The 22,585-nt window shown below is 39.3% G+C and overlaps 1 protein-coding gene across 4 annotated transcripts in view; it reads right to left on the reverse strand.

The window, feature by feature from the left end:
- SMPX (small muscle protein X-linked) overlaps positions 1-19,355 on the reverse strand; it is a 55,368-nt gene extending 36,013 nt beyond the window's left edge. The window contains exons 1-3 of one of the 4 annotated variants that reach the window (XR_010022385.1): positions 19,151-19,355; positions 15,419-15,475; positions 3,771-3,857 (exon numbers count right to left, since the gene is read on the reverse strand). Coding sequence is in view for 3 of the 4 variants with exons in the window: in XM_063083855.1 (XP_062939925.1) it covers positions 3,771-3,857; positions 15,419-15,457 (126 nt within the window). In the remaining variant the exon portion in view is untranslated. Of the gene's footprint in view, positions 1-3,770; positions 3,858-15,418; positions 15,476-15,572; positions 15,596-15,823; positions 15,939-19,150 lie in introns of those variants that run through there. The other 3 variants (XM_063083855.1, XM_063083856.1, XM_063083857.1) reach the window with 3 other exon arrangements.
- Positions 19,356-22,585: the final 3,230 nt, after the last annotated feature.

The following is a 22,585-nucleotide window of genomic DNA, read 5'->3' on the forward strand; positions in this document are numbered from 1 at the left end:
GCTTTCAGAAAGAAATTTTTAACAAGGCCTATAAAGTGCTGTGTGTGTGTGTGTGTGTGTGTGTGTGTGTGTGTATTTTAATATGTGCAGTGGTGAAATGAAAAATGGTGCCTCGCTTATAAATGTTCCCACGGTTGTTAGGTGGGTAGATCTTAATAAAAAAGCATAAAGGAGAAAAATGTTTCCAATTCCTTCTGTTAAGTTCCCAGGTAAGTCACATTCACTAGCTTTGTAACATCAAAATGTACTAGGTTGGCACATTTAACACATAAAGCCAATGTCTGTACTATTTGTCTATGTGCAAAGATTTATGATATGAATATATGCAGATTGATAATGATAATATTTAATGTTAAGCACCTTCCTTTCAAGTTATTAAAACCTCAATGCACCGTGTTTTTTATTTATCAAGGTAATTAGCACTTGATTTGGTAAGGTCACATATAATGGAAAATTATAAGTGGATATATTTAATAATTAGACATTATAATAATGACTCAGGAAGGGGGTATTAATAGTGGTCCATTTTAAAAACTGAATCTTCTCTCATCTTTTAAAAACATAACAGGAATCAGATTGCACTTCTAAGAATTTATTAATTGTAGTAAATTAAGGCATGAACAAGCAGGGTTCCAGATGGCCCCATTTGGCTAAGTATGTTTGTTTGGTTTGGGGTTATTCTTCTTTTGTAAGTAGATATTTGAATTGAGAAGGAATGCAGGGGGCATTCTTTGGTTTAGATAAAGAGATGCAAAGAAGCCTTATCAGCCACAGCACCATTTCCAGTTTCAGGAATGGCTGTTGTGAAGGGAAATGATTCCTTTGGGGGTCACAAAGTATTTGCAAAACTTGGTAAAATGGTGAACAATTTTGCTGCTATCTGGCTTGCATTTCCCTCTTTGCTATCAGATGTCCTACTGAGTTTTTCCCCTAAACTCACCTATGTGAGGCAATACAGTCTGACCTGCTCATTCATGCTCAAACACTGAAGACTCAATAATAGCGACAAACATACTGCCAGCTGTTCTAAGTTACATGTACTAACATTTAATCCTCACATCAACCCTGTATATCTAGTCTATTATTATCCCTATCTTACAGTTGAGGAGACTCAGGCACAAGAGGGCTAAGAAATTTGCCCAAGGACAGTGGCTGGACTGCAATTAAATGATGTGTTTACATCGTGTAAAGGGACCAGGTAGAAAGGGAAATAATGAACAGAAAATCCCAACATGCTATTTTGTGGCTTAATGATGATGGAATTTCAGTCAAGAGAGAGATTTGGGAGGCTTAGTGGGGGCTTGTCAATACCCTTCAAATCACTTCAAGCAAGCCCCTGCTTGACTTATGCAAAAGACCAATTCAGCTTATTAGGATTTGGCTGAAAGGCCTCTGTGTCAGGCACATGCCAACCTCTGGCTGGGTCTAGCAGAAAGAGGTGTACTCCAGCACTGTGAGAAGAGCAAAGGGCTCACCACAGGTGGGCCGGAGACACAGCCAGTGCTCACAGGCCTTGTCAGATGGCCAAAGACTGATCCTGCCTTCCTGCTGGGGTGCATCCTCTTCTTCAAATCTGAGAGGGTGTCAGGATCAGAAAACCTTCCAAATTTAGATGGGGGACTTACTGGCTGTTCCGTTCAGGGATGGTATATTATAATCTCCACTTTATATAATAATCTTAATGCAAGGTGAGGCAATGAATCCCAAATCTACAAAAGTAAGCAGTTCCAAGTTTGCAAACTAAATGATAATAATAAATGTGGATGTGTAAGTTATTTTGAATTCAGATTCCATTTTCCCACTTAAACTATGCCACAAAAGGTGGCTGGGGCCTCACGCTCACCCACAAAATCCTACTTAACCCACTTGCAGCCAAGCCAAGCTGCCTAACTACTGCCCTTACAGTGTTGATTCCATGAGAAACTTATTCTGAGGTCCAGCCCAGAGCTTAAGGATCAACTAATGATGATCCCACTCCCTCCCTAAGAACCCACAAGTCTTGAAAGTTTATATCTGCTTGTATGGTAACAGAATACCACCCCCAGCTCCACCCTCCTGCCTAGTGTTCCCCATGAAGAAGGCATATCACAGTTCAAGAAACACTCCTGGGGTCTCTGGATCTCTGTGGATATCTTGCCCCCTCCATCCTGTGAAGAACACTAGCTGGCCATTTGCATATGTGGCTAATTATAAAGTAGGTGTTCGCAAACCAGGCTGTATCAGTTCTTGGCTATTTTAGAATGTGCTAGAACCATCAGACTGGAGAAGAGGTAAGAGTGAGAGTGAAGTGCTTCCCCGGCCCCCTAACTGAGACACTGTGTGGAGGAAAGTACCAGTTACACAGAGGAGAACCAAAGGCCATCTGTAGCTCAGAGGGAAGATGAGACACAAGCCTCCAGAACAACTGTTATATCAATTTAGTGAGAAAAGAGGGTCAAGCTCCCTTCCAACTGATGGTCGTTTTAGTGACAGACACAGCTTAAAAGGAAGCACAGGAAGAAGAATCTAACTAAAGATAAATGGAGGTGTAGGAAAAATTCCACTGCTGTCCCTTCTACCTCCCCACGCCTTTTTCTTACAACATGCAAAACAACAGGCCCAGGAATTCTTTAAAATTGGATAATTAGATCAATCAATGAACAATAATTTATTGAATACCTACAAATCTATGCCATGCCCATGACCCTTTGAGAAATGGAGGGAACTCTATTTTGCAGACACAGACTCAGAAATACTTGACCAAAGTCCCACACAGAGAGCACATGATCTCAGATTTGACTAGACAGCAGAGTAAGCAGCACCAGAACTTGCGATTATGTAACCATAATAGGGCCAGGTCTTTTCAACTAGCATGTCCAAAACTCTTATTCATCAAAGGTAACTTGGTGGCTGAAATTCCAGAACTTCGCTATGCCTTGTGGTTTTATTTAATTCCATTTTCCTTGTCTTGTGCTAATGAAATGCTCCAAAACCTTAGGTTTTTGTTTGTTTGGTTTTGTTTGTTTGTTTTTTCCCAGAATCAGAACTCCAGTTTCATCAGAAAAGTCATAATTGGGTATGAAATATAAAAGTCTGAGGAAATAACTCTTCCCTATTTTATTGTATTCATTATTAATGTTAGCCTCCATTTTAGCAGATCAGGGACTTAAATTTGGGGGAGAAGTAAAGAATTAGAGGGAGAAAAAAAGACCAGAAACGGAGTCTTGATAGACTCCCTTGTAAAGTCTTTTTTCAAAAGAAGACATCCAGAGATTCAGTTTTTTTGTTTGTTTGAATCCACAGTAATTTAACCTGCTTACTTCCTGCATTTCCACTATGGTTCATCACTCCTCAGAAGCTGTACTAAATACATCCTGATTAGTTCAATAAAAGCTCCCAAGTGAAAACTTATCAATCTAGTGACCATTGCTAGACAGAAAGCATCTGAGAGGCTATGTCCTTCACACCACACACACACACACACACACACACACACACACACACATACACACATGCACGCACAAAACCAATCAACAGACTGGAAGTTAAGCTTGGTATCTTCAAGCAACTGTGTCATGTACTTAAATGTGGCAGAAGGGAAGGGAGAGGCAGTGTGTTTCACGGCTGGCTGAGCAAGACAACTAAAGAAACGGATACACTATATGTTGACTCCTTGACATTCACCCACTCTCTTGTCCTGGAGAGCCAGCCCATGCCTTACTTCTGCCCCTCTAGTGAGGATTTTAAAGGGGAAAGACATTGCCGAGCTCATCTAGCTAAATTTTCCTCACCTCCTCTGTTTCAGGAGTACATTCTTTTTTTCTGGGGGGTTGCCCAGCTCCTGGCCGAAAGGCTCCCATTGGAATATTGATATTTGCCTAAAAGAGAAAACAGGGTAGATTTAGCTCAAGAAAAGTAAGAAACTGCAGTGACACTCTGAGACAGTAATCATTGTGAGAGAAAATAGGCCTGAAAAAAACATCTTCAAAGCTCTTTTTCTCAGGAAAATTTCTGTAATGACAGCACAAAAAACATGCAAAGGAAAATTTGACTTCCATTTATTACAGATTCTGGTACTTATCCTTAGGTCTGTGCAGTGATTTTACAACACCATTGGATGGAAGAATGTGAAGACAGTTTATTCTGGCTCTTGCCCTCCTGTGGTGCATATTATTTTTCTCTCTCTCTGGGATGAGGAAGGAACACACAATGATAGGAAAGGAGAAAAAAGTATCCACAGAAGCCATCCGACATCTTAGCCCTCCTTCAGGTTCCTTCCAATTTATCATGGGGTGGGGGTGGGGGGGGTGGCTTTCACACCTCCTAAGCTGCCTCTTCCTTTCTATAATATCCTGCAGCTTTTCTAGCGTCGCCTTAGGTCTCTGGAATTGACACTCATCTACCTTCTCCCCAATACATGCCTGTGGGGGTCAGTAAGGATTAAGGAGAGTGCTGGAAAGTCAAGTTCCCTTTGTATCACATCTCATTGATTCTTGTCCTTTTTTAAGATAACATACTAATCTCCACTAGTGCTAAACATAAAATGCCTTCTAGTAAATATGAAATTCTCTAAAGATTAAATTATGTAAGGATATATTAACACAGTATCTCGAACTTGGGAAGAGAGTATGTAAATTTGAATCTTGCCGATATTTTGTCCAATATCAAAAGACAAAAATATTTAATTAATGCAGACCAAAAAAAAGTCTTCAATCAGTAGTATCACTCATATAAAACAAACATTAAACATTTTTTTAAAAAGTAGAACACAATTTTTTTTCCATTGAGGATAAAACATTGCCTTATGAGTAATTGTGGATTCAAAAAGTTTAAAGTTCATTTTGATGTTATGTGAACACAATGCCTGAGCAAAGGGAGCAAAATATTTTATTATCTTATGACAAAGATTGGATGATTTGGGTACCACACCAAATGAGATCATTAGGAAGTGTGGTAAGGTCCATTTGGAATTGCCTGATACAAGCTCTGTTGCCAGGGGAATGATTAGCCCATGATACAAGACGTATTCAGTGTCCACGTTCATGCAACATGGTGGGTCTATCTTCTGCTCCCATTGAGAGCAGGAAGTGACTTTTCCCACCTGGGGCTTTAACATTCCCCTCCTTACTAGAATAATGCTCATCCCACAGAAAGGAAACAGATCCAAAATATTTGTGGCAGATAACAAGAGAGGTACATCATCCTGGAGCTAGTCCTAGGGCCAAGAAAACAAGAAGCATTTTTGATCAGATGTACCACATATGCTAAAACATAAGTGCAGCATAATTTTATTTTATTTTATTTTATTATTATTTTTTTAGGCTTTATTTATTTATTTATTTATTTTAATTTTATTTTGTCGATATACATTGTGGCTGATTATTGCTCCCCATCACCAAAACCTCCCTCCCTTCTCCCTCCCCCCCTCCCCCCCAACAGTGTCCTTTCTGTTTGCTTGTCGTATCAACTTCAAATAATTGTGGTTGTTATATCTTCTTCCCCCCCCCCCCGGTTTGTGTGTGTGTGTGTGTGTGTGTGTGTGTGTGTGTGAATTTATATATTAATTTTTAGCTCCCACCAATAAGTGAGAACATGTGGTATTTCTCTTTCTGTGCCTGACTTGTTTCACTTAATATAATTCTCTCAAGGTCCATCCATGTTGTTGCAAATGGCAGTATTTCATTCGTTTTTATAGCTGAGTAGTATTCCATTGTGTAGATGTACCACATTTTCCGTATCCACTCATCTGATGATGGGCATTTGGGCTGCTTCCAACTCTTGGCTATTGTAAAGAGTGCTGCAATAAACATTGGGGAACAGGTATACCTTCGACTTGATGATTTCCATTCCTCTGGGTATATTCCCAACAGTGGGATAGCTGGGTCGTATGGTAGAGGGAAGCATTTTGGAAAACCTAAGGCTGAGCCTTCTATGCTATTCCTCTGCTTAATGAAAATATCAGGTGGCCTAAAGTGGAAGGAGGATGGGGTGTAAGATAGGGGGAAAGATATATCTTATATTGTGGCAAATATGGAGTCATACTTCATGAATTCCAAGATACACCTCTTTTAATATCTCTGAAATAGTAATGTGTCTTACAGCCAATGGTATCTTACAATTTTAATTGGCACATTTGCTTTATCTCTTGGAAGGACATAAAATAATGGTATTTTATGATTGACATTTTCTTAGATTAAATGAAATATCATAGGGGCCTGAAATAAGAAGATCAAAACAATGTAAATAAGACTCACAGAAGATGATCTGTATTGGACCAATAGACTATTTCCATAACTACAGTTTGGATAAAACAGAGGAAATGTCAATATAAGGACTATTTGGGAGAAGATAACCAGTTAAAAGTTTAGTTAGGTTCCCCACTCCCACCCCACACCATTTATTAAGCATCTACAGGGAGCATTTTCCTAGTGGTGAGTTCAAGTTAACATGTTGTTTCTTTTTTCCTTTTTTTTTTTTTTTTTTAATTGCCAAAAGCCCAGCCATGCTCATTGAGAGGGTTGGGGCCAAAATCCAGGCCCCCAACCTTTAGCCCAAAGCTCTTTCCCCTCCATTGTCCCGTCTCTCTATCCCACATCACACACTTTGCCTGTGTATTTTTTTTATTGGTTATGAATATTCATGAGATACAAAGATGATTGTCACCCCTCATGCCCAAGATGTGAAAGCCAGATTCATACTGGCAGCATGCCCATTACTACAAATTGCATTTGTAACCCATGTCCCCCACCCAATTATCCCCAACCTCCCTCCCCCCTCCATCTTTTCCCCCCGACTCCACTTTGTAGCCCAAGGAATGTTCTCTCCCTCTGCAAGTGTTTCTGAAAGACTTGGTTGCTAAACTAACCCATTCAACCAAGCATGTATGCTCTATAGTAGGTAATAGTTTTCAGTAAGGGAACATGTAAAGGTCACCTAGAATAATACAATAAGGTAAAGCACATGTTATGAGATAACCATCTTTTCCTGTCTGGAGATTAATTTTAGTGATGCACATAGCCTCTCCAGGGTTTGTAGGCCGCTTACCATAGTGAAAAGAGCCCAAAGCTAGGAGCTGCTACAGATTCTCTATACTTGAGAAAATGACAACTGCTCTGGGTCTCACTGTTCCCACTTGTAATATGAATGTTAGGCTGTGTCAATGATTTTCAAGCCTCTTCTTAACCATGGAATCCTTCCTTCCAGTGAAGTACTGTAAGAATACCTCAAATGCAAAATAGGCGAGGTAGAGGGTTCACACCTACATCCTCACAACAACCTTCTGAGGTTAGTCTTATTTTCATTTTACTGATGAAGAAATTGAGCCATAAAGAAGCTAGATAACTTGCTCAATGTCACAGAAATAGTACAGGAAGAAAACAGGATTCCAAATTGAAGCTGCCTGACTTTAGGGACAGACTTTTTCACTCTACCAAACCTGCCTACAAAGAGCTCTTTTCACTCAGCTGAAGTTAGCTCTAACCAGCTCTAAAATTCTCTAAACCAGCTCTAAAATTGCAGGTACACCTCAAGAGTGGCCTTCAAAAAGGTGCACACAAAATGGATAATGCCAGAACAGGTGCCAAAGAAAAGCCACATTGAAAAACTGAGCCATTAACTCACTGACTTGATGCTTTTTCTTCTTTAAAGTATCACTCAAGAAATCAGGAACCTAATTTTTTTTTTTACAGAAAATATTGACAGGCACCAAAGCAGCCTGAAAACATATTGAGCACTCAGTTAACGTGCACCAATAAGGGAGTGTAGAGAAGTGCTTTGTCAACTGTGGCATGCATTACACTAATAATAAGATGATTAGAGATGCTTCATTAATATAATTGCAGGGCAGTAATATCTGAGTGACAAATAATAGACTAAATTATAGCTATAAGAAAATTTTCTTATAACTTGAATTTGATCAAAATATGTAGACCTGTAGCTGTCTGGTTTTATCCCATTGGTCATAGAATTGGGTCATATTCTTGTCTCTTTCACTGATTTGCTCTGTGTTTGAATGCAAATAAGATACGTTCTCAATGATTCAATTTTTCCACCTGCAAATTGTGTATGATATTTGCTATTCAAAATGGGTTTGTACTTAATTTGTCATCTAGTCACTCTATATCATTCTTTTAAAAAATGTTCATAGGATCTGCTACCATTTATACTGTCGAATTTATTTGTTTATTGATTGCCTCCTTTCCACCCCTCATCACACAAGCTCCAAGAAGGTAGAGAACCATTGTTCACATTTGTATTCTCTTTGCTAGAAGATGATCTGGTTTACAATATGTGTTTCATAAATATTATTGAACGAGGGAAAAATGGGTTTAGAATATAAGGTAAATTTTTATGAAAGAATAAATAAATGCAGAAAAAGTTTAACATCAATGACCTAGAGTTGATATGAGGTTGGACTCCCTTCTCTATACAGATTCTGTATAAATGCAAAGGAAGTAATCTCTTGTTTTTTCCTTTTGTAATGCAACCCTTTGTATTTCTTTTCTCTCCTTGAAATTTACTCATTTCAGATATTTTAAAATATGCCCTGGTGCAGCAGACCTGGTGCATCACTTTCCCAAGCTATGCATAATTTGTTACATCCTCCAAGTCAGGAATGGAAAAAATCTACTAGATCATCTTTTGCCAGAACAGGATACAGTTCCCTGATAAAAGACCTATCTGATGTGAAATTAATACTACACTTGATCTCACCAGGTGAAGAAAAGTAGAAAGAATTCCCTGTAAGTTAATTCTACTACTCCCTTAATTATTTGTATTGTTCTGCTTGGCTCCAGGCTTTGAGCCCAGAGGATTCTGGAAACCATATTCCCTCCACTGCCTCTCCTGTGTGTCTTACAATGGAATGACATCTTTCCCCAGTGGGTTGGATTCTGATAGCTGCCAGCCACTGGGTACTGACAATTCCTATTGAACTTTGCTTTCCACATCCATTGTTCGCTTATCTCCCCTTCCTTTTGGCCCCACTCTGTCTCTCCTTTTCTGAACCCACTGTGAGTTTTCTGAACAGTTCAGAGGCTTTTGGAGTTTCCTCCCATTGTGTATTTGTTTCGGATAACCCCCCACTGATTCTATCTTTAGTTTTCAAAGCTCCCTAGCAGCTCCTGCCAGAATCTATAGCCTCCCCCATGCTATTCTCCCATGGCACAGGCAGAGGAAATTCTATAAGATTGCATTTTGCAGTATCTCTCTTTGTTCTTCCCTATCCTCACACTCCTAGCCCTTCTCTGAACAGAACAGGATATGACATTTTGAGTTTTATAACATCTTTACAGAAGACTTTCAGAAAGAGGTGTGTTTTCTCATAGCTGATTAGAAAATGAGATTCTTTAATACGCTGAACTTTCAGAAGGAGAGAACAGAACTGTGATTAATAGACGTGGGGGAGGAGGAGGGTTAGCGAGAAATCGGTTAATGGATACAAAGAATGATTATGTTTTGTACTAATGAGTATACTAATTATCCTGATTTGATTATCACATATTGTACACAAGTTCTGATAGTCAAGTCTGTACCACACAAATATGTATAATCAATTATATTTCAGTTAAAGAAAATGAGATTCTCATTTGATATATTAGCTTAAAATAAGACAGACACACACACACCCCTGCCAAGTAAATATAGTCAACCTATTTTAAAATAAAATTCTTGAAATTTTATGCATAACTGCTTAGGGATTCTTAAATGTGGAGTGGATTCAAAACACGCAAAACTTCCCCACTCAACACAATTTTAAGAAACTCCCACTCAGCTCCTGTTCTTCACCCATGATGTTTCATACTGAAAGGTTTTCTTTTTTCTCTGTTCTCAACACTTTTTGTTCTCTTCAATAATTTCCTGAATGACTCAACTATAATCTTGTTATCCAGGGAAAAGCAGATTTCAAGAATGTACTGTACAGCTATTAAGATAATGTGCACAATTGTTTGGAGGCAGGTTTTATCTCTGAAGTACTGTACTGGTGCATGTCAGCATCAAAAGATGACACCTTTTAGCCAGTATGTGACTGTTTGCCTCATGTCACAAAATGGAGCCCTGGTCAGAGTAGCAGAGATCATTAGCTGGAGGGAACATTGAACCACTCGAGAGTCAGACTGCTACATTTGAGTTCTTGCTACACTTTAAAGAAACCAGCATTGGAAATCATAAACCATGCATTACAGTGGTTTATGTAAGAAAGAAACAGTAAATCCATGATCAAAGAAAACACCTTGGCTCTACATTAAAACAAATGGCAAATGAACATTATTTTTTAATGTTTTAAATTTAAATAAAATATTGAAGAAATGCATGTATCATTATTATGATTTTTAGCTTTAATTAATATATTGGATTAATTGAACAACAATAGACTATGGTGACAATCTATTCCTTTGTACCAAAGATTGTCATATACTTGGAATCTTTTTTAAGTTGGAAATCCTACCCAGGAAACAGAGTCCCTAACGCCTGTCTGTAAATATTTTTGCCTTCCACAGAGGCTGCTTTCTTATTCCACAGAGCCTTTATGTCCTGAGCAATGGAGAGTGGAAGAGCAATGAAAACAGGTGGGAAAGGGAAAGAAGTACTAAAATGTTGGGCATCAAAATATTCTGTTCTACATGTGGATTGGGTAGCAACGGAAAACTTCCCACAGTAAGAAGTCACACACTCACTAATGACACAGGGCTCTTGTGATCATTCCTTCAAAGATATGATAAAGGACTTAGATTTAGTTTCACAAGCAGCTTGATTAAGTTGGTTAAGCCCAGAGGTGGTAATTCAGTGGCCATGGTCATTTGGTTTTCAAGACTATGTTTGTCATTGAGTCACTTCACTTTGTACTTTTCACTCCAAGCCAACTTACTTTTAAGATGACTTTAATCGGGGTAAACTATTAGTTTCTTCACTGAAATGTTGATACTGTTTCTGAAAACTGGTCGAATTCTTTAAAAGGGAGGCACCCAGCATTCATAAAATGGTAATTGTCCCTCAAGTAGCCTTGGTACTTAGGATTATTCTTGAAGTGATCCACACCCACTCCTCCAGCCTAACTCTCTGTGCCAAGGGTGGAGATGGTAAGTAATGAGACTAGACAATGTTGCAGAGTGGTTCTGAACATGAACTTTGGATCAGACTGAACAACTGAGTTTGGGTTCTGGCTCTCCTACTTATAGACTGCGTATCCCTGGGGGAGTTATTTCACTTCCCCAAACCTAACATTATGATCCATGGAAATGCCATTGCACTGTGCCAGGTACATAGTAAACCCTGAATAAATCGTAACTATTATTGTCATCCTAATAATAAACCTTAGAAGTTATTCTCAAGAAGTTTACAGACTATTAGAAACTGGACAGAGGTTTAGAGGTCATTTAATGCAACACCCTCCTTTTGCAGATTACAAGGACCAGAGGGGTGAAGTCACATAGCAGAGCTAAGACTAGGGCACAGGACTCTTTTCTGGTCAACGATGAAGCTCTCAGATCTCATGGGAGAGGACAACTAATAGGTACTCAACTTACTTTGATCAACAGTAGGAAGAAAGAACCAGTGACAGCCTAAAGAAGATTGTCTCCGGGTGGGTTGAGGCCTTGGGGAGGTCTGTGGTGGTTCTTAAAGGGGGTGTGTTCATGAGGAAGAGAAAGGACAGACAGGTGCTGCCAGTGACTGGTGTCACTTGGTCTCATTAGAGAGAGTCCCTGAGCAGATCACTGATGAGATTAGATTTCCCGGCAGCTCCAGCTTTCCCCACCACCTGTCATGTCAAATTCTTTCATCTGGAGAGAGCAGACCCAGTATGCCCAGTGTGCTAATATTACTTTGTTGCAACTCTATTCCCATCAACAGTGGGGTGTAACAAGCTGCCTGGAGAGTCTAGAACCGAGGTGGGCAAACTACAGCCCATGGGCTAAAACCTGCTTTTGTAAATAAAGTTTCATGGGAACACAGCCACGCTCATTCATTTATATATTGTCTATGACTGCTTTTGTGGTATAATGGCAGAGTTGAGTAGTTGGGACAGAAAAAATGACCTGCAAAGTCTAAAATATTTACTATCTGGTCCTTTACATAAAAGGTTTGCCAACCTCTGGTATAGAGCTTTATCAGGTGCTTAGGAGACAAAGGCCCTCCCAGGCTTTGGAAGAATCAACTGATCCTTCAGGATGTTTTTATGCCCCTGGCTGAGATTTAATTAATACAACTGAAAAGAAGTATAGACTTAGAATCCCTTTACAATTCAAAGGCCATGTAAAAGACAACTGTCCACCTCCTCTAAGGATGGGTCTAGTTCTTGCCTCCCTCTTATTCTGTGGCATGGAGCAGATGGAGCCAGTTGAAGAGAAAGAAAGACATTCTATGCAGTACTTGGATAGTTAGGAGAGTCATCTCTTAAGAAATTTGTATACTATACACCAGGTACTTGTAATACATTATTTTGTTTATTCATTATAACAACCCTATTAAGTAGTATGATAGTCCCCATTTTACAGAAAGGTAAACTAGGAATGAACTAATGTCACAGATAACTGGTAACTGTTTGACTCCATTTTGTGTGACACACATAGGTGCAGAATTCAATGCCTGAAATGCCTGACTGTTGGAAGTATGGTTGAAAGCGGCTTAACTTCACTCATGCCAGACAAAATAGAGATCTAAGTAATTGTTTCTAGAAATTACCACCACAAAACACTATCCTACAAGATACTCATTGAAAAGGTCCAATATGTTCTGAAATATGTTACTGCCCTCTTAGAAATAGCATGATGACATTAGCAAGTTATGGACTATGAGAAATTTTTCCAAACATAATCATGGAAACTTTAAATCTCATTAACAACATTCCATAAAACTATTGAACTACTGAACTAGGTGATGATGATGGCAATTGATGATAACAGCTAATATTTATTAAGCAATTACAATGAGCTAGGCACTGGGTTAAGCATTTACATGTATTAAATACATTTAACCTTCACAGCAACCCATGAGATAGGTACTACTATTAATTCCCCCCTTGACAGATGAGGAAACGGAGGCATAAGGAGGTTAAACAACTTGCCCAAAGCCACGTAGCTAGTAAGTACGGGAGACTATGAGTTCCTCAAACATGGGGATAAGGTATCAACTCATCTTTATATCGCCTACACTTAGCACAGTGCCTGCCACACACCATGCACCCAGGAAACAACACTTGAACTGGATCGAAATAAGGTCCTAATAAAAGGAAGTGACAACAGTGTATTGAATAGAACATTTAAGACTCTGAAGTGGTATTTACACAATGAGGATACAACCCTCAATCAGGGTTTCTATTTGTTTCACACAGGACTATAACCCAGATAATGTTCCTACTATAAGCCATTTTGTACAGTGTAACCATTTTCATATTTTATTTAATGTGCGCTACTTAAAGTTAATGCAAAGATGATAGGAAAATATCAGATAGTGCCAATCCTATTTTGCCACAAGAAATAATATTTCATTTGAAGGTGCATTAAATTGGGCTTTTTGTGTGCCATAAAATACATCAGAAGAGGCAATACCACATCCAGAAGGAACCACTGTATTTCCTTTGTTGGCAGAGTGGATGGATTTTTTCCTAATGCAGTATAATAACAGCTAATGAGAATAGTCAATAGCAGCTTTTAAAATATCACAGATCTAAAAATATATCAAGGTCAAAATTAGTAAATAAAATACTGGTGAATTTTCAGATTTGAGGGAGGCCAGGGAGCACTAAGGAAGAAAAAACAGTGTACTTTCAGCTTTAAAGGAAGAGAAGCAAAGGTAGTCCGCAAGAAGACTATGTTTTTGTGTCCTGCAAAATAAAAAGGAAGTTTTATGTTTAGCACTTCAGGGGCTTCATATGCAGTGATTAAATGGTATTATTTCTCATAACTTTAACATAAAGCATTCCTGAATGATAATAACTATAATAATGGCTGACACCCAATGAGCACTTAACACGCTGTTTTAAGCATCTTATACATGTAGCCCTAGGAGGTGGGTACTATTATTATCTCCATTTTATAGAAATAGAGGTCCAGAGAGGTAAAGTAGGTAAAGTAATGTCCCCATAATCCTATACCAGTACAAGATGGATTAAGAACCCCAGCAAATTGGTTTCAGAGTCCATGCTACTAACAGCTTGCATACTGGGTAAAAGAGGAGATTTAAAGGCTCAAGGATGTCCACAGGTCTGGGAGAAAAGAATAAATTTCACTACCACTGTTAGGGTAAGTCAGAAACCCACTAGGTAGACACCAGAGAGCTAAATGTGACAATACAGAGTGGAATCCTTGCCAAATGCATAGATTCTTCCTTGGTGGTTTGTTCAATGACAGGTTTCCAGAGGTTGTTATACATCCTGCCACTTAAAAACCCATCAATTTAAGGATATGCATTAGTCATGACAGGTAAAAATCTGTCCCTCCACCCACCCCCACCACTAATGTGCACTAGGATTTCTAAAACCCTCAATGATGTGTTCACAACCTGGCCACACACATGCCCCTCCAAAATACAGTCAACCGTTTGTGATCGTGTTTATGCTGTGATGGTGCATCAGACCTAAACTATTCAGGAACCGCTACATGCCCTGTGGTATTCAGAAAAGTCCAGCGGAAAAAAGGTCCTTTGGAGAAAGCACAGATGGGCTCCATGTTAATGGAAAGGAAAGATGGAATTTCACAATAAACCATTGTGCCCAGAGTCTCAAGGCGGGAGCCATTTGAGAGTCACACACAGAGACCTTAAGAGAAATAACAAATTAAGTACAGAGTAAAAACAAATACTGAAAGTTATTTTCATAATTGTATTTTTGTTTCAAAATGCCTGCTTCCCCCTCGCCTTTATGTGGGTGACACTTAAGTCAGTTTAAACAAACAAGGAATGTGTTTGCTGGGAGGGCATGAGGAGAACTAATGGCATATGGACTTTAAAAAATAAATACCCAAGCCTTGGGAAGAACTCTTGACTACAAATGGATATTATTTAAAGAAAGATGAATTTTAAACAGATGAGTCAACAAACTGTGACCCATTGATATATCCATATATCAACTGGATAAAAAAATGGAAATTGAATATTTTATTCCCTATCAATGAGCATATCAAAAACATGCACATCAAGAAAACATATCAAAAAAACATACACACTACATTTCGGTAAAAGCTCATTTAATTCTTATTTGTAAACTTTGATGATCTTATAATTCAGAGCAATTAAACAAAAATAGCTTCTCCTTTCTCAGTTGTACCTTACCAGTCTTATGGCCTTTCTCAATTGTACCTGAGGAGCCTTACAAAGAGAAATGTTCTTTTCTTCTTGAAGTTAATCATCAGTTAGGGATGAACAATCACAGAAAGTATGACTTACTGAGCAATCAGGCTAAAAGTCACAGAGCTGATGTTAAAACACAAATATACCTACTTACCTGGATGGCTCTGACATTGGAAACTGGCTGTTTTGACATATTCACGCGGTCTTATCCCTGAAAAAACAAGTAAGAAACTGTTAGAGGTGGCAGCATTCAGATTCCCCACCTTGATAAATTAGAATTTAGCTCATGATTCAGCTGGGCAGTCAACCTTTTCACTGGCCATATATTCTTTCAGTCTCAGTTTCCGAAGTTACTTAAAGACTCTCCCTCCTAATGCCTCTGGGAGAGGGAACACTAGAGCGCCCGGATAAATCATTCAGGAGGAGAAATGCTGAGATGCCTTGCCCCTGATGCTAATGATAGGCAATCAGAAACTTGAAAGGCGCTATCATCTCCTTCCCTGCCCTCCTGACCCTCTGCCAAGAGCAGCAAAGCGAAGAGTTTGTGGGAATAAAACACCTTTGTTTGGGGCCTCAGAAGCTCTCTGCTTGAAACTGAACTTTTGATCTGAATTCGTTATTGCCAGGGCTGCTACTCAGTCCATTGTGAGCGCCTCCTCTTCGGTGCACACCCAAAGAGAAATGGCCTGTACCACCTCCTGACTACTGCAATGCTCTCTGCCCACTGCGCATGTGTCTGTTCTGCCCAGAGACATGGGAGACTCTCTGAGGACCTGAGCTGCATCTCCCCACTCTGTCCGTCCACCAAGGTGATCCACAGAGTGCCTTACACAGTGCCCAGGCCCTGTAAACACTGGCAGATGGCAAGGCTCGCCTGTCTTCTTTCAACTAAACAGTCTCAGAAGGCAAGTAGAACTAATGAGACCATGGCAGACCCTCAAGATTTAAAAGTGCTTCCCTCCCAAAGGCCTTTTGCTGTCTTTCAGCATGTGAGACCTGACTTAGAGCACAGTATCTGGAGCATATTTGGAGACATAGGCCAGGATGTGGTTTACTGGGGTTATGGGAACAGAGAATAGCCCAGCCCTGACCTGTTTTTATGGCATGGTCTATTAAATGTTGACAGGACCAATTGAAAAGTTAAAAATTCATTGAACTAAAAGCACACTGTGTTTTAAACCCAAACTATAAAATAGGTTGACTGAGTTCTGTCTATTGACTGATGTAAATGTATGTGTTAACTGGTGATTAAGTGAATTCAGAGAGCAATGTTGGCATTTGCCATAAGTCCTATGTAATCTGAGCGATGTCACTCAACATTTCTAGGCCCATTTCCCCCTCCTTAAATTTTACCTGCTTCACAAGTTGTAAGAATTAAAATGACATAATGCTACTGAAAAGGCCTTGTGAACTATGAAGTATGACACAAATATTTATTGTTTTATCACCATTGCCCGTAAATAGTGACTTTTGAGTGTTGTACTGACCTGCAGCTTTAAGTACAGAGTAAGAACTGATATAATGATGTTCCTCAATGCCTGTAGAGATGAAAGATCTGAGAACTCTATAAAAAACTTTTTCCTTGGTGGAGATCTTCAAAGTCTTAGGCGCTATTATATGAAGTTAAACAATTGCATATTTTTTAAAACTTCTATAATTCGTGTATCCAAATATATAGTTTTAGAGTAACATACATGAAAATAATGGGACTTTTTAGAAGAAGTTTCGCCTGAATGTTTTGGTAATATATAGATATAGCCTCCATGTATAAGGATCCATGTAGAATTATTTTTAATATGGTTAAAAAATTTTAAAAAACAATGACAAAATGAACAATCAGGGATGCATTTTGCTCTATAGTATGTTTCAAATAGATTGCTGTCTTTCCTGCAGTGTCAAAGAGAAATCAAGGGTTTTTAATTTTTGGATTTAGGACACACAGCTCAATTCCAAAAGGAAAAATTTGGTGGCTTAATTTTTAATGTTTTTATTCCTCAAAAGTTATTAGAAGTCATGCAAAGCAATAATTCTCACAGGAGTTTAAAAATCTCAGCATATAGCATTCTTTGTGTGTATACCTCTTAAGTTTAACTAACATCACTTGGGAACTTTAAAAATGTTATTGTACATCTACTGGAAACATGGGAATTGGGAAATGTCTTTGTTATTATTATAAGAGCAGGTTGAAATGTAAAAAGGAAGGCAATAAATGTGTTGCTTATACTGCATTGATTAAAAAAGAAAAAAAAGCTGATTTTATTTTTTCACTGAACCAATTGCACTAACTACTAGATGGCTTTGTTTCTTATAGACCTCCGAACTTAACTGACGTATGGGTCTTGTCTCCTGTATAGTTTTGGTATATTCTCCTTTGCATACAAATCTCTTCCTAATAGACGTCAATCTTTGATAGACACATCTATAGAAAGTTGGTCAGAACTCAGCTCTCATTCCTCACTCACAAACAGGCTAGATTACATGTGTATAAATCAGTTCAGCAGCAGTTCCTGCTGTCCTCATTATTCACAGAGAAATCAGGGCAAAGCATACTGATGAATAAAAATAGACAATGTTCCCTGGCTGTTTCCTTGGCCCTGCGTTCCCCTCTGTCAGGAATTATAGAGTGTAGAATGCACCTTCTTTCTTCATCTGCATGCTTTGTCCCAGGACCAAAAAAGAAAGCTATGCCTAAGATACACACTCCACTCCCACCAGGGCCACTGCTTTTCATCCAAAGTGGTACTCTTAACAGCACTCAATTGCTGTGTCTCCTGGTTCTGGCTAAAATTTGGAAACATGGAAAGTTTGACAAGGCATATATGGACTTTTACAAAGCCCATTGTATAATGGAAATGCTTGTCAGCTGAGCACAGCTGAGTATTCCTGGAAGTTCTGCAAGTTGGTGGGGATCTCTAATGGTCTGAATGCTGAGTCATATACAGTATACCCCCACTTGGTTTTGATTGGGCAGCACCTAAGATCTGATTTCTAAATAAAACTCTTTGACTTACTAAAAGTTTGTCAACATTAATAACACTAATTTAATAAGAAGAGTTTCAGAGGAAAATCAATCAATATTTGGAGAGAAGGGATTTGTTTGTTCTTTTTAAAGGTCAAGTCAATAACTAAAGCTCCATCTCAAAGGGAATTATCTTCTGTTCTGCAGCTAAAAATAATTCCTGAGAAGAGTGTAGAAAGATGTTCGGCTGTCTGAACTGACTAACTCCTTATTCACTCTGCCTTAAATGTGCTCAGAGGGAAGACATACTGTTAGCTATCCCATGCTCCAGAGCCTGGTGCCCACAAAGAAAGGGACAGCAAGTTCTGCCCTCTACCCTGCTGGGTACAGGACAACTGTCACCACAGTGAAGCTTTCAAAAAGATGGTTCTATCTCTTTACAAGACAATGATAGAACTTTATCATTGAGACCAAGCCTGGCACTTAGAAAAAGGAGAAAAGCATTTTAAACTTCTACTGTGTAACAACTGTGGCAATAATTTTGCACTTAGGTAAAACAAAGAACTAGCATTATAGCTTTTCTCTGCCCCAAATTTTCCTGATTATTTCTCAGCTTAGAGCCCGAAACAGTCTGCGGCTGTAATCCTGGTCAGCACAGCTTCAAGGTCGCAGTTATCATGTCTGGACCTTGGACATTTTGTTAATGTCACTTTCAATGAAAACTGTCTTTAGCTCAATATTTTTTCAGCACATTCCCTCGCAATTTATAAAACAGAAGCAGCAATACCACCAATGAACAGTGAATTTACAAGGAAGCTACACCCACTGGTTACAAGCCTACAAAGTTATTAGTAGTCACTCCAAGTTAGGTATCAAGGAAATTTCCTTTAGAAAGCCCAGTTGCCAGAGCTGAGCCCTTCCGCTTACCTGCTTTATGTATCTGTTTACTGCCTGAGGAAAGTTCCAGGCAGCCAGGTGCAATAATACAAAGCTCCTTGGAGGGTGGAAGGGATGCCTGGTGTCCTCTGAGCTGTGATCTCAATTCCGATGCTTTTCATGTAGCTGAAATAGCTCGAGTGCTCTGTGCCTCTCCCAGTATCAGGAGCTGATCCTGGCTCAGGGCTGAAGGGGAACTCAGTTTAAGGATAAGTGTTAAAGAGAATTCCTGTCATAGCTCACAGTTGTTCTTCCTAAATATAGAGTTTGATACAAGCCATACGCTGGCTGCCTCCAAAAGGCTTGACCGTGCCGAAAGCAGGGCTCAAATGTCAGCCAGGAGGTAGCTATGGTAGTTTACTGCCCTCCTAATCTTCCAGCAGATGCTGGCTGCATTTTCTCACATAGTCTGAGGGGGTATAGTGAAGTTCAAAAAGTAGGAAAAGTCTATCTTTAGCTTTATTACCTGGAGGCCAGAAGATGAGGAGTGCTCAATAAAATTTGGGGTAGGCAGCATGGCACCGTATCTCTCAGCAGGGACACTGACGTCAGTGTTTGAATCCTAGCGTGGTCACTTGGGAATTGTTAAAGTTATTTAATAATCAGCACTTAATAGTCATCAAAGGATGATAATTATACTATTATGTTGAACTATATGACACTGCCCTTTTTGTAGGTCAAAAATGACTGGCTGGTGTGGTTCCTGGGCCCAGAGTCCTTGCTCACACTGCTTTAATGCCTCTACTGGTGGTGATGATTTTGAACCCAGAGCACAGGAGACAGCAAAACAAAACAAAACAAAGAAGAAATATCTATTTTAAATATGACAAGGGCCAGGACCAGGTACAAGGCAAAACATTTTTCAAATGGAACCCTGCCAAATCCTAAGGCACACACTCACCATTTTCAAAGCAACTTTAATTTTTTTTTAACTTCTCCAGTCTCTGAAATTACCTTTACATAGAATTCACCTTCAGCAGAAGTATTAAACAGAGTGGACAGACTTCAAATTCACCCACTGGGTGGAAGTGAGCCCCATGTCTGAGTCCTGCCAGCACAGTTGAGCCACTGAACAGTTACCAGCAACACTACTTCTCAGTCTTCTTGTTATGCCAGGAAAAGCAGCTCTGATTTGTATGAGCCCCTGAAGTCATTTTTCTGCTCCCTCCAGCTGAATGCATTTCAAACAGAAGCAGTTGGCTTGTTTTCAGGTCTGTAAACAAACAAACAAACAAACAAACAAACAACAACAACAAAAACTTTCTGGGAGTTTAGGAGGTCAGCAGAAATTGTGGTTCATTTTAGTTTGGGGTTCACTGTTAAGTTCTATTCATGTGCTGTTAAAAAGAATTGTGACCATATACCAAAATAAACTCAAAATGGACATGATTCTTTTAAACAGCACATGAATAGAACTTAACAGTGAACCCCAAACTGAAATGAACCACAATTATGGATTAAAGACTTAAATATAAGACCTGAAACCATTAAATTACTAAGGGAAAATATAGGGGGAACACTCCAGGTAATAGGACTGGGCAAAGACTTTATGAATACGACCCCAAAAGCACCAGCAACGAAAGAAAAAATAAACAAATTTATATCAAATTTAAAAGCTTCTGCACAGCAAAGGAAACAATCAACAGAGTAGAAAGACAACCTACAGAATGGGAGAAAATATTTGCAAATTATACATCTGACAAGGGATTAATATCCAGAATATTCAAAGAACTCAAACAATTATACAGTAAAAAAAAACAAATAATCCAATTAAAAAATGGGCAAAGGAGCTGAATAGACATTTCTCAAAGGAAGACGTACAAATGGCCAAGAGGTACATGAAAAAATATTCAGCATCACTAGTCATCAGAGAAATGCAAATTAAAACTACATTGAGATACCACTTCACCCTAGTTAGACTGGCCATTATTGAATAGACTGAGAATAACAAATGTTGGTGAGGATGTGGGGAAAGGGGAACTCTTCTACACTGCTGGTGTGGGACTGTAAATTAGCACAGCCATTATGGAAAACAGTATGGAGGTTTCTCAAACAACTACAGATAGATCTACCATATGATCCAGCAATCCCACTACTGGGTATATATCCGAAGGAATGGAAATCATCATGTCAAAGAGATACCTGCACTCCCATGTTCATTGCAGCTCTATTTACATTAGTCAAAATATGTGTCCATCAATGGATGACTGGACAAAGAAAATGTGGTGTATATACACAATGGCATACTACTCAGCTGAAAAAAGAATGAAATTCTGCCATTTGGAGTAACATGGATGAGTCTGGAGAATATTATGTTAAGTGAAATAAGCCAGACAAAGAAACAAAACTACTGCATGTTCTCACTCATAACTGACTACTACAGAGGGAGAGAGGAAGGGAGGGAGGAAGGAAGGAATGAAGGAAAGAAAGAAAAGACCACAACAATATGTTGAACTTTCAGGAGAGAACAAACCTAAGGATGCTAGAGATGGGGGGAAGGGAGGGAGGGAGTGTGGGAAGTGATAGATCAGGCAAAGGGCATTAAAAAAAACACAATTTTTAAAAATGAATATGCTAATAATAAATAAAAATTTTAAATGAAAAATCATGTCTTTAAAATTCAGTGTAGACATCATGATTTGAGTTCATATGGTGCCAAAAGTGAGCTATTTATACAATGGAGAAGAGAATACAGTGAGCACCTTAATGTCTCCCCAGGTGTTTAGCTACTGCTACATGTGCAGAGCTCTTCATCAGTAAAAGATGGCATCACTCCATGGACCACCAACAACAATGGGCCATTTTTTACTCCTTACCAATACATTCTGGCACAGTCCTTCTGCCCCATAACCTCTCAGTAGTCACATGGTGTATATGTTGAGGAAAGTGTTCCTGGCAGCAATGCCTTGAACACGGGGCTGGCCCAATATGGGCGTGGCTGCCTCCGTGGGAAGAAATGAGGTGAGCTGCATAATGAGGACTCCATTGATCATAAGTGACAGACACCCAAAGTGTACTAGTTTAAGTCAAGAAAGGGTGTGGCAGACACTGCTAATGCCTTTCTCTTAGTGCCCCTGCCCAGCTGAGTTCTCCTGAAGCTGTGGACAGTTCCCACTACACTGTCAGCTTCATGCCTCAAAAACCTGAATCTCTCTTCTCTGCATTGGGACTCTCAGAATCATCCAGCAGCTGCAGACATGGCCCATAGGTGCCAGAGTGAAAAACCCCTAGGGACAAGCATCATCCAGTGGGGACAGAAGTCAGGTGATAAGTGTCCCCACCTCCCTGTCAGATGATTTTGAGGTGTTGCCTACAGTTTGCTAAGGGCCCCCAGCAGGATTGAGCCCCAGTCACCCAAAGTCGGGATCTGGTCATTAATATACCTTATTGGCTTTCTCCTTTCCCTGTTTCACTTCCCCACTCCCT

Source organism: Cynocephalus volans, chromosome X, assembly GCF_027409185.1.
Source record: "Cynocephalus volans isolate mCynVol1 chromosome X, mCynVol1.pri, whole genome shotgun sequence".
Taxonomy (NCBI): Eukaryota; Metazoa; Chordata; class Mammalia; order Dermoptera; family Cynocephalidae; genus Cynocephalus; species Cynocephalus volans.